Source organism: Delphinus delphis, chromosome 17 (genome assembly GCF_949987515.2).
Source record: "Delphinus delphis chromosome 17, mDelDel1.2, whole genome shotgun sequence".
NCBI lineage: Eukaryota > Metazoa > Chordata > Mammalia > Artiodactyla > Delphinidae > Delphinus > Delphinus delphis.
The window spans coordinates 789,237-801,287 of record NC_082699.1 but is presented as its reverse complement, the minus strand read 5'-3'; the positions used below and the strand labels follow the sequence as shown (position 1 = coordinate 801,287).

Here is a 12,051-nt window from a genome sequence, read left to right as displayed (position 1 = left end):
CTCCTTGCTACTTCAAATGGTTTTGGCATCTAAGATACAAGCTACTGTAGCCAGCCTGGGACTCTGACCCCAACCCCCCTTCTATGGTCTGGCCGCACGTCGCTCTTCCAGGTGAGCCTTGGCCCCTCGCTCCGACTCCTGTGCTGCATCCGCCTTCGTGGCCCACAGCGCGATGCCCTTTAGTGTCAGTGTCACATCTGGGTGTGTGGTGGGGTGTCGTGGCGGGCACTTGGAGCTTGTGGGTCCCCCTCTAGGATTCAAATTTAAAAAATTAGGGTGATAGTCCTCCCAAACCAAACAGCGGTGTGCGGTCCTGTTCTCAGTCCCCCCCACCCTCCAGCGCCTGCTGGTTCCTCACTCTGGTCCTGTTTCAGGAAATCACCACCTCAGAGGTGGAGCAGTGACCCTGCACTTGGTCACACAGCTAGAGCGCCCATGAGCCTTAGTGCCCCTGCCTGGCGTTGTGTGCTTAATCATTCACTGTCTTGTGTCACTGAGGAACAGATTTTCCAGGGAGAGGCTGGCCTGTGCCTGTGACCTACCCATGAGTGTGACGTCAGTGGTTGGTCCACAGATATTGTGGTCCAGGTAGTTGTTCACATGTGGCGGATATGCTTGTAAAAGGCCCAGAGATGACTGTTGATGTTAACTTACTTTTGGATAGGTAGAGAACTTTTTTTTTTTTAATTTATTTATTTTTGCTGTGTTGGGTTTCAGTTTCTGTGCGAGGGCTTTCTCTAGTTGTGGCAAGCGGGGACCACTCTTCATCGCAGCGCGTGGGCCTCTCACTATTGTGGCCTCTCCCGTTGCGCAGCACAGGCTTCAGACGCACAGGCTCAGTAGTTGTGGCTCACGGGCCTAGTTGCTCCGCGGCACGTGGGATCCTCCCAGACCAGGGCCCGAACCCGCGTCCCCTGCATTAGCAGGCAGACCCTCAACCACTGTGCCACCAGGGAAGCCCCGGTAGAGAACTTTTAGAATTCCGTTATTTAAAAAAATGTGGACGTAGTACCAGGTCTTCTTTTCTGCTACATGTAATTTTGATGAGGTGTGTGGAGTGTGGTCAGAACAGTGGCTTTAGGTTTTAGGTTATGTGCTGTGAGCAGGTCCACAGGTGAGGAGGGTGCTTGTAACAGTAAAAAAGCCCGTGCCTCTTGGTCTGTTTTTGACCAGGTTTTCTTCTTTCAGAAGTGTTTTAGGTTTTATGTTTTAAAAGATTTGCGGCATTTTTAAAGACAAATTTCATTAAGGTATGTATTCTTTAATAACATAACTTTTTCCCGTCATTGTTTCTGTTTTATTGTCTTCTCAGATAAGGCTCAATATTCTTTATTTTTCAGGGAGGAAGAGTCTCTGGTAGAACAGTTTGTGTTTGAAGCCTTGGTTACATACGTGGAAAGCCTGGCCTTAGCACATGCGGATGAGAGGTCCTTGGGTAGGTCCCATTCGGGCTCTCTGTGTGTGCGCAGCGAGCCTGTCCATGCGGGGGCCTGGGTCACCCCCTCGTAAGGTGCTGTCTTCTCCTCACATCCCCGTTTAGGGTGATAAGTGAAGGGGAGGTGGGGCCCTCTGCTGCCTCAAACCCGCTTGTTACAAGAGGCTTCAGTGCCTCCTCTATGACTCGCCGTGTCCCCTGGCATCCACTCAGCTTGACCCCTGGTTGGTCAGGGATCCTGGCCAGGGCAGGTGGGGCAGCCCTGCTGTGAAGCTCCAGTGAAAGGGCACAGCTGACACGAGCTAAAGAAAGCTGGCCCTTGTCTCTGAATTCACTAATGACACCTAGAAGGTAGAAAGTAGGTTTCCTTACAGAATTGTAATAAGGCTATTTTGACAGTAACTAAGACGTCATTTTAAAATACTAAGTCAGAAATATGCTGAAGTGGCAAAGAGAGTAATAAATGATCGTCTTTGCAGTTAACTTCTGTCCAGAAGCTGTCGGGACTACCCAGGAGTTCTGGGGCTGGAAAACTTCCTGCATCTCCCCGCTCAGTCTGCAGGGCGTCTGGCCCGGGGCGTGTGGACCCTGATGTGGCTCTCGCAGCGGGTGCCGTGGGGACCCCCTCTCACTTGCCAAATGGTGGTGTCTCTCATTTTTTGACAGATTGAAGCTCTGTTGTCCTCCATGGTGATAGCCCTACTCATGAGCAAAAACACTTAAAATTCAGTCCTGCCGTCAGCCGTCATTAGCTTAAAATTGCCTTATCTTGACATCGTATATAGGGGAATTTTCTCAACAAGTGAAATTTTACTCTTTTAAAATCACTGCCATAGCTAAAAGGCGTAGATGAAATTTTACTCTTTAAAAAATCACTGCCATAGTTAAAAAGTGTAGAAAGAAAACTTCCTTGGTAACAGAGGTCAAAATAGGCTGTGTGAGGCCCCTTTCCTGAATAACCCTAGATGCCTGTAGATGGTTTTACTATTTTATTTCTCTTCTTCTCCTGCAGTGGCTGTATTATTAATTGTAATATAGTTTAACCTACATGAGAAAAGTGCGGGTCAAGGAACTGACCCCCTGAAATAATAGCCTTCAGTGGGGTGCACGGGCTCTGGCCTGCTTTGTGGGTTTTGTAACACCTGCAGAGCCCTTCCATCTCAGACCTGTACGCAAGGCTGTGCCTTGCTGTCCTGCGATCTTAAACATGGGTTTTGTATTTGGATGTGCAGTGTTGTATTTTGAGGGATGAAAAACACTCTTTTGTAAAATCACCTTTTTAATTACAAGACTAGGCCAATAAGCCTGTAGTACTACTTTGTTAATGATGATCAGCTGTAGACCTCCTTCAGCAATCTCTGTTTGTGTTGAGAGCAGGTACAGTTCAGCAATGCTGCGATGCTATCGATCACCTGGGGCGCATCGTCGAGAAGAAGCACGTTTCTTTAAACAAAGCAAAAAAGCGACGCTGTCCCCGGTAGGTGATGTTGCTTCCTTTTTCTTTTTCTTTCCCCCGAACATAAAACTAATTCTCAGTTAACACAGGAGAATCCAGGAGGAATTTGTGGAAGTATAAAGAGTCAATTTTCCAAAGTAACTTAAAAGTTTTATGTTTGAAAGTGCTTTGTTTAAGGTGTCATCTTGGTTGGGATAGTGGATACAACTTGAAAATCAGCTTTGTAACTGAGACATTTGTCTGCACTAATTCTGAATACGAATTTGGTGTGGAATTATTTGCTTGGAATCTGCATGAGCTGTTTGTTATGGAGTAGATTTGAAATGTAAGAACTAAAATATTGAAATAGTAGGATTTTGACAGAATGAGGTTGCAGATTATGAAATAAAGCCACTCAAAACCAAGGCTGGCTTATTGCCCAGTGGTTTCCAGTGTTTGCTCCCATTTCCATCCTGGCAAGGTCTCTTTCTCAGACGGGGTGCGGGTGTGCCATGCCTCTTCCCCCAGGTCTGTGCAGGGGTCTGGGGGCTCTGGTGTCTGCTGGCGCCCACCACTCTGCAGAAGCATAGCCTGTAGACTGGACATTAATACTCCCTCTGTGGTTTTAAAATTGATTCTTCCAGATTCTGCCGCGAGTATGACATCTCTCCAGGTCATTCATGCTCACACTTGAGCAGTAGAATTACCTTGGGGTCTGGTTACATACAGTACAGGTCGCTGGGCCTTGCTCTGGAATTGGCTTCAGTAGGTTTAGGGTGGGGCTGAGAATTTGCCTTTCTGCCAAGCTAATACTGATGTAGCTGGTCCAGGGACCACAGTTTGAGAAGCACTACTTCAGAACCTAAACCCCCTTTCAGTTTACAGTGCATTGAAAAGGGAACATGCAAAGACTTGGTGCTGATCTTTTAAGAAATGCTTTTTAATTTTCCCTCAATTAAAAAAATAAAAGGAAGGCAGCATTTAGGACCTATTTCACCTGTGACGTTTTGATTGTATTCTAATGATAATACACTAAAAATAAATTGAATGCCTTTAAATATGGTTTCTACATGTATCAGGGTAGCAAAATTGAATGTATGGTTTTTAGACTCTGGGGCCAGCTAAATGCTGAATGTTGGAGTGTGAATATTAAATACATGTATTCTCCATGCAGAGGCTTTCCACCTACGGCACCCTTGTGTTTATCAGACGTGGTCCAGTGGCTTTTCTCCAATTGTGGGAGGCCCCAGACAGAATGTCGACACAAGTCCATAGAACTCTTTTATAAGTTTGTTCCTTTGTTGCCAGGTATGATGGTCTTTATGCCCTATAAATGACTTTTGCTAGTAGTTTAGAGATGCACTTATATAAAACATGATATTTCCATTATTTAGATAAATGTAATATGTTCTAATAAATATAAAAAATATGTACGTTCTAATACATACAAAGAATAAGTACAAAAAATAATCATTACAGATCATTTGTAAGACAGGTGATAAATTATGGCTGTACATTTCTCAAAGATTTATAGAAGGAAAGAAAAAAATGCTTTTGATGTTAGACGATACAGAAGAGGTGAACTTAGAATTTCCTAGTACCTTTTATTCCGCATCTTTGCTTTTCTGTCCCACTTAAAAGAAAGAAGGAAGGATTGGATGACCATAGTAGTTAACACGATATTCAATTAAGGTTTAGAAATCTTATTAATAGTTAATGAAGCGGGACTTCCCTGGTGGCGCAGTGGTGAAGAATCTGCCTGCCAGTGCAGGGGACACGGGTTCGAGCCCTGGTCCGGGAAGATCCCGCATGCCGCAGAGCAACTAAGCCCGTGCGCCACAACTACTGAGCCTGTGCTCTAGAGCTCGCAAGTCACAACTACTGAGCCCGTGTGCCGCAACTACTGAGCTTGTGCTCTAGAGCCTGCGAGCCACAACTGCTGAGCCTGCGTGCTGCAACTACTGAAGCCCTCATGCCTAGAGCCCATGCTCCTCAACAAGAGAAGCCACCGCAATGAGAAGCCCACGCACCGCAAGGAAGAGTAGCCCCTGCTCACCACAACTAGAGCAAGCCACGTGCAGCAGCAGACTCAATGCAGCCAAGTATAAATTTAAAAAAAACAGTTATATATATTAAAAAAATAGTTAATGAAGTAATGCAGTTGTGTTTTTTGGCCTGTAATTAATAAGGAATTGCCAGACTCCTAAGTCTGAATGATCTCAGATCATTTGGTATTAAAGGAAAGCAATGGACCTATGCTTTTCAGTCGTTACTGTACTAAACCATTAAACTACTTAAGAGACTTGAGACAATTTCTAAATTTCTCAGGAATAAATGTATTGGTAGCTCAGGTGTGGGGTTCAGTAGCTCAGGCATGGGGAAGCTGTGCCCCAGGACAGACTCCGGCCCTGGCTCCCCTTCACGTGCACTGGGCACTAGTCCAGAACCAGGGCATGTGCATCTGGGTGAGGAGGTGCCCGCACACAGCGGACCGTGAGCTGGTTCTCTTGAGCAAGGGGCTTGGAGGGCCTCTGCGGGGCTGCTTCAGGGGCAGCAGGTGGAAATGACTGCATGTCATTCTGAGACTTAGAAGGGTGCTGCATGTGTTATGCTCGAACATGATGTATGCTGTGGAATGCGTTATGTTAAATACTATATATTCTGCATACTGTATGTTGTGATTGTATTCATACTATGCATTACGTATACCATATAAATACAGAGGATGTAATTATCTACTAGACTATAATTTTACGTATATGGTAGAAATGTATATTTGTGTTTTTTAATGTAGAGAATTGTTTTAAAAACATTATTAGTATTTTATATACGCTTACTGCTTTTAGTTAACAAGTTTGCTTTACCTGTTGTCATTCTCACAACGAAGTCAGTGAAGAGTGGATGGGATGGAGGGCGGGGCATCTTCTCCTTATTTTTAGAGGAAACTAAGGCCCAGACTGCGGAGGTAGCACTGCTGGCTGCAGGCCCCGCGGTTCCAGCGGCGTCAGCTTGGCTGATCGCAGACATTTCCGCTGCTCTTCTTCGTAGCTGCCTGCTACATACTTTCAGGGAAGTAATAGCGCTCTGCCTCTCAGAGTGGTCTTTGTTAGTAAGCACAGGATGCTGAGTACTGGTGAACCTTGCCCTGCTACCACCGTGACTCACCTCTTCTGTGTCTTCCAGTGGGGTGTCTGCCCTCTTCTTTGACTTTGCCCCTGTGATTTTCAAGGTCCCGTGTCCTGCAGTAGTACCGTGTGCGTGGTCGGGCCGGGTATGTGGACACCCAGACCCATGGGACGTTATGACAGGTGCAGGTGTGTCCCCGCTGCGTGTCGGGGCCTTCCGATGCCGACACCGGGGAGTGGGGGCGGATTGGGTGGAGAGGCAGAGAGACAGAGACCACCTCACAGTGGGGAGGGCCCCCCCCCAATCCTCGGCTTGTCTTGCTTCCCTCTAGACCTGTCTTCCCAGGTCCTTCCTTTCTGCACGTCCTCTTCTGCCGCTCTTAGCTAGCACTCGACGTAGAATTTAAATATAGTAGTGTTCTTCACTCATGGTTACAGTTTTATTCATTTCTTCTTAGTGAAAATAATGGAAAGTTTAATATTTCTTCTAAAACAACCCCTGAAAACATGGTACTAGTCTTTTACTTATATAGCTTGTGAGAGGTATTTTTGACACAGTAAAAAAAAATTTCTTCTTTTTTTTAAAATAAATTTATTTATTTATTTATTTTTGGCTACATTGGGTCTTTGTTGCTGCGTGCAGGCTTTCTCTAGTTGTGGAGAGTGGGGGCTACTCTTCGTTGTGGTGCGCGGGCTTCTCATTGCGGTGGCTTCTCCTGTTGTGGAGCACGGGCTCTAGGCGCACGGGCTTCAGTAGTTGTGGCTCACGGGCTCTAGAGCGCAGGCTCAGTAGTTGTGGTGCACGGGCTCCAGGACGCAGGCTCAGTAGTTGTGGCTCATGGGCTTAGTTGCTCCGTGGCACGTGGGATCTTCCCAGACCAGGGCTCGAACGCACGTCCCCTGCATCGGCAGGTGGATTCTTAACCACTGCACCACCAGGGAAGCCCCCAGTTCTTCTTTTGCATCAGAATTACATTACTGTTTTGGATTCTTCTGTACCTTCATTAGGGTCAGAATGACTTGACCTTTTCACAGCCACTGATTTCAGAGCATACAAAATACACTTTAATGTTTTTTTCTTTAATTTAGAAAATGATTAATACCTAAAAGAAAAATATCTTTTCAAAAGCAGATCATTTGACTCTTTTATTTAATAAGCACGGCACTTACCACGTGGTAGATGCTATTCTAAGTGCTTTTTCAGATATTAACTGCTTCAGTTCACTTCGCCTTGGTGACAACCTCAGAGGTAGATACTGTGTGCGTCTCACCGTGGACGAGGAAGCAGCCTGGCGAGGCCTGGTCCCCGCGGCCGCCAGTGGCACAGGCAGAGGGGCTGGAGTGTCTGACTGCTCTGTGTTTATTCCGTAAAAAAAGCAATAATGACTTTCAAGAAAAAAGGCAAGAGAAAGAGTATGAAGTTTATAGGTATTCAGGTGGTATCCGACGATGTTAATAATGTTTAAAGAAACTGAAGAGAATGGCTTTTGGTGGAAATACTTTCTTGACAGTAAGTACAGTGAGCAAGTTGTGAGTGCTGTGGTTAAAATAAGACTATCCTGGATCATTTTGGAATTTCAGTGCACTGGTAGGTCGTTTATGTGGGACATTTATGGAAAACTATTTGAAATATTGTGATATTGCCTGTCTTGTTCTGGTCTGATTACATTTTTAACATGCCACACTTTTAATTTTTGTTTCTTATTATTGGGAGATGCTATTTTTAATTAGGTACAGTGATTAGATCAAGTGATTTTAACTACATGAAAGTGATTTATATGTGTGTTTTAATCTTATTTCTCTTTTAAGGCAACAAATCCCCTTCCCTGTGGCTGAGAGACCTGATCCAGAAGGAAGGCATTTCCTTCCTCATAAACGCATTTGAGGGCGGAGGAGCCTGCGGTCCGCCAGCCGGCATCCTCACCCAGCCCACCCTCCGCCAGCTGCGCGGGCCGTTCAGCCTGCGTGCCACGCTGCAGTGGATGGACGCGCTGCTGGCTGCGCTGGAGTGCTACAACACCTTCCTGGGCGCAGGGACCCTTGGTGCCGCCCAGCTCCTGGGTGGGTAGAGCCTCCCTGGGTCAGCACCGTCCGGCTCTGCCTGGAACCATGCCGGGGCCAAGATGGGTGGGGTTTTGGTTGGACAGGATCACGGGGTGTCATTTCTTCAGCTCTGCCTGCGTCTCCGAGCTCACAGTGAGGGTGGGGGGCTCCCCGCCCGGAGTCTGTGCTGCTTTCTTGCCCTGTGCACAGGTTCTCAGTGACCCTTGTGCAAAGTAACCTTCTGAGGTTTTCCTGAGGCCCTCTGGTCTTGTGCCATGTCTCTGTGGAGCGGGTCTTTAGTTTTCTCGCATCTTTCTGTCCCTGGAGCTTCTCTGTTGTAGTGCGGTAGTGACGGTGTTGTTTGCAAAGGACGTCAGGCGGGTGGGATGTGAGTGCTGGGCAGGCTCTGTCCCCCTGGGGGCCCCGGTGGCCCACGAGGGCAGGCGCTGGCTCTGGGAATGGTGTCCCCTGGGAAGCAGCACCTGGAGCTGGCTGTCGCCTGGCAGGTGTGCTCTCTGCTTCAGGGTTCTCGGAGCAGCTGGCCGTTCTCCTGCCGCCCCGTACTGTGGGCGGAGCCTCAGACTTGCCCTCAGAATGGGCTGTGCTCTTTGCATGACTGTTTGGGGGGGGGGGCGGGGCGGGGGGGGTCTCCGTTCCAGCCGGGGCGGCGTCTGAGCAGAGGGCCTGCTCTTCTCTCCGCAGGCCTGTCAGAGGTGACGGGGTTGGGAGGAGTCAGACGGCCCCTGGCCTGTTGGGTTCAGGGTCTCTGGTGTTTGAGAATGCAGTTCTGAACACATTTTCTCCCAGTTTTTTGAATACATAATGACCTGTCAGTTGACAGTTTGATCGCCTTCCTTAAATCTAAGGAGAACAAAGACCTGGAAGCCGTCCCCTAGAGGACCTAACCAGCCACCACCTTTGTTCACTCCCCTGGCTTGTGCACCATTGTTGTCACGTGTCCCCTGCCTTTACCCCCAGAACGTTGAGCTGTGCTCGGATTGCGGAGTGGAGAACAGCATGTCCGTCCTTCCTGTGGCGGAGCGTGTCTCACACTCGCGAGTTCTGGGAGAAACCCGCTGGGGAGTTGATCTGAAATTGATCCCATAGGACGCCAGTCGCAGCCTCCTGCGTAAAGGCCACTGCCGTGGCGTGTCTCTCCGTTGCCCTCTGAAGGACATTTAGGCTGCTCCTATTTTTTTATTATTAAGAACAATGCTAAAATTAACATCTTCAAAGCACATCTTTGCAATTCTGCCATTATTTCCCGAGGATACAATTTCAGTGCTGGATCAAAGCATATGAGCTTTTAAGCCTTTGATAGAAATTGGTGTGCACGTGTTTTTAAGCTTTTAGTACGATTTGGCGAATAGCCCTTCAGAAAGATCATGTTAATTTATGGTCCCATGGTAGTGTTTGAGAGCCAAGACCTAACCTTCCGTAGGTGTGTTCTTACTGTACGAGTCTGCAGTTGAGTTCTGTTCAGGTGGTGTTTTGAAATGAGAAGAAATAAGTGCTGTTTTATTCAGCTTTTATTAAAACTTTTAAAATTTTGACTGAAAGTATATCACACCTATACTTAAAGACGGAACTTTACGTTAATCTTAGTGGGTTTAGAAGGAAGTGTATGTTAACATTTTAATACAATTTTTTCTAGGTGCTGAAACACAGTCTTCACTTTGGAAAGCAGTGGCTTTCTTCTTAGAAAGCATTGCTCTGCATGATATCACGGCGGCAGAAAAGTGCTTTGGTGCCGGGGCCGCAGGTGACAGACCCAGCCCACAGGAGGCAGAAAGATACAATTACAGCAAATGCACGGTGGTGGTCCGGGTCCTGGAGTTCTCCACAACGCTACTTGGCACCTCCCCAGACAGCTGGAAGGTAGGCCCGCCCGCTGCCCTGATCAAGGGGCCTATGCTTGGCTACCCACTGGTGGTTCTGGCCTTCTTAGAACTTTCCCTTGCTATAGGAGTTGTCTCTTCTTGAAAATAACGATAAAACTCTGCATGTGCTTCAGATTCTCACTGTGCACATAAGACACAGTTTTCCTAGATGTTCATTGGCTACTGTGTGTCATGCTGTGATCAAGCACCTGCCTGACGAGATGCGCATCAGCCAGCATTTGTAGATGTGTCTGTGAGGCTGAGACCCGCATCCCGTCAGTGCCCGCTCAGCGCCTGCTATGCGCCAGGCCCTGCCTCTGCCAGGGCTGGAAGCCCACGGCGCCACCCTGTGAAGGTTTCTCTGGGGCACTTCCAGGCCCTCCTGTCCACGTGTGGTCCACGGTTGTTCTTCCACCGTGACGGCAGTCAGGTCCACGTGGCGGAGACCTAGGGACCGCAGAGCCTGAACTGTGTGCTGTCTGAGCCCCACCCCATCCTTCCCGCTTGTTGGGCCGTCCACTGCGGTGAAAGTCCCAACGCTGACCGATGGGTGTGTCTGTGCAGCTCCTTGGGAAGGATTCGTGCAGCGCAGACCTTACGAAGCTCCTGGTGAGAACACTGTGTGCGCCCTCGAGCGTGGGCTTCAACGTCGGGGACTTCCCGGTGATGGACCACCTCCCCAGTGTGTGCGTGGGCCTTCTGAAGGCCCTGAAGACGTCCCCGCACTGCGCTGCGCTGGAGGCATGCCTCAGGGAGGAGGTCACGACACGGAGGTGGGGCTTCCAGGGCAGCCTCGGGGCGGGGTGGGGGTGAGGGCGGGGCACAGAGGCCCCTCCATGGCTTAGCCCTCAGGGCAGCAGACAGCCTGCGGGTGGCACCGAGTGGTCCCTGTGGCATTGGCACGCACCCTAGTTTGCTTAACCTGGGTTTGCTGTCCAGGACCTTGCGGTGGACTGGGGCACCGGGAAGCTAGTAAATACATTGCAGCAGGACGCACACAGTCTTCAGTGTCCTGTAACGTCATGAGACCGGCACTCACCTGGTTTCCTTTTGTTTTCCCTGCACGGCCAGCATTGAGGAGCTCTGCACTGTTGACCTTTATGGCCTGGACGCTCACGCTAGTCGGGCCGAGCTGGCGCCCGTCGTGTCGGCCTGGAAGCAGCTTCACAGGGCTGGCTTTCTGCATGTTATGGCGCCGTCGCAGGTAACTGTGCCAGTTTGTTTTACGTTTCTCTTAGCTCATTATGCCAGTTGTCGATTTATTTATAGCCTTTTTAAAATATCGGTTAACGTACAGAGCATGCCGAGATAGAAATTAGAGAAATACTTGCTCCACACATGGCAGTGTTGCCTAGAGTGTAAATATGACAGTAAGTGTAAAAGTTTATTAATGTAAAATGAAAATAAAGGCCACTTGAATATTTCCAGCACCTTCTGAAGACCTTTAGGCACGAGCTGCTCTTGTGCCTGTGTGGCCGGGAGTCAGAGGTGCGTGAAAGTGTCCCTGACAGTTGGAAGGCAGTGGTCAGTGTTGGTGAGCGTGGATTTGTATTAATGAAAGGTGTGAGATTGTGTTTTTCTATGTCATACCTCACTGTTGGGTATTTCAGTGTTGCTTTATTCTAGTCTGCAGATCAGCCGCATTCTCTCGGCACAAAGCTTCTCTCCCTGGTTTATAAAAGCATCGCACCTGGAGTCGAAGGGCAGTGCCTGCCCTCACTGGACCCCAGCTGCAAGCGGCTCGCCAATGGACTTCTGGAGTTGGCCTTTGCTTGTGGAGGACAGGTAGGAAAAACAGCCGTGTGCACGTGTGCGGTCCCAGTGATGTCGGGCATCACTCACATGCAGCGTCTCTGCAAACGGGAATTTAGCTGGGTAACTTCCTAGCTGCAAAAGGACTTTACCTGATTTACCAGAGATGACTTTCTAAAAGTTTTTTTTTATTTTTAATATAAAAGGAGTAGAATGACCTTCTTAAGCTGAAGTTTTGTCTATCCCAGTTTATTTCCAAAAGGCCTTCAGGCAGAGAGCAATTTGTGACTGCAAAGCCGACCTGTGTTGACACAGTGGCCTCTGCTTCCTCCATCCTGGGCAACTCTTCAGAGGCTGATGTGGGAGAGGCCCTGGAGGAGC

General features: G+C 48.4%; 1 protein-coding gene across 4 annotated transcripts in view; it reads left to right on the top strand.

Moving 5' to 3' along the window:
- PRKDC (protein kinase, DNA-activated, catalytic subunit) overlaps positions 1-12,051 on the top strand; it is a 150,914-nt gene that overhangs the window by 54,250 nt on the left and 84,613 nt on the right. For all 4 annotated transcript variants that reach the window (XM_060035361.1, XM_060035360.1, XM_060035359.1 and 1 more), the window contains 8 exons: positions 1,341-1,435; positions 2,813-2,912; positions 4,045-4,178; positions 7,805-8,056; positions 9,693-9,916; positions 10,483-10,691; positions 10,990-11,122; positions 11,545-11,703. In XM_060035361.1, coding sequence (XP_059891344.1) covers positions 1,341-1,435; positions 2,813-2,912; positions 4,045-4,178; positions 7,805-8,056; positions 9,693-9,916; positions 10,483-10,691; positions 10,990-11,122; positions 11,545-11,703 — 1,306 coding nt within the window. The remainder of the gene's footprint in view (positions 1-1,340; positions 1,436-2,812; positions 2,913-4,044; positions 4,179-7,804; positions 8,057-9,692; positions 9,917-10,482; positions 10,692-10,989; positions 11,123-11,544; positions 11,704-12,051) is intronic.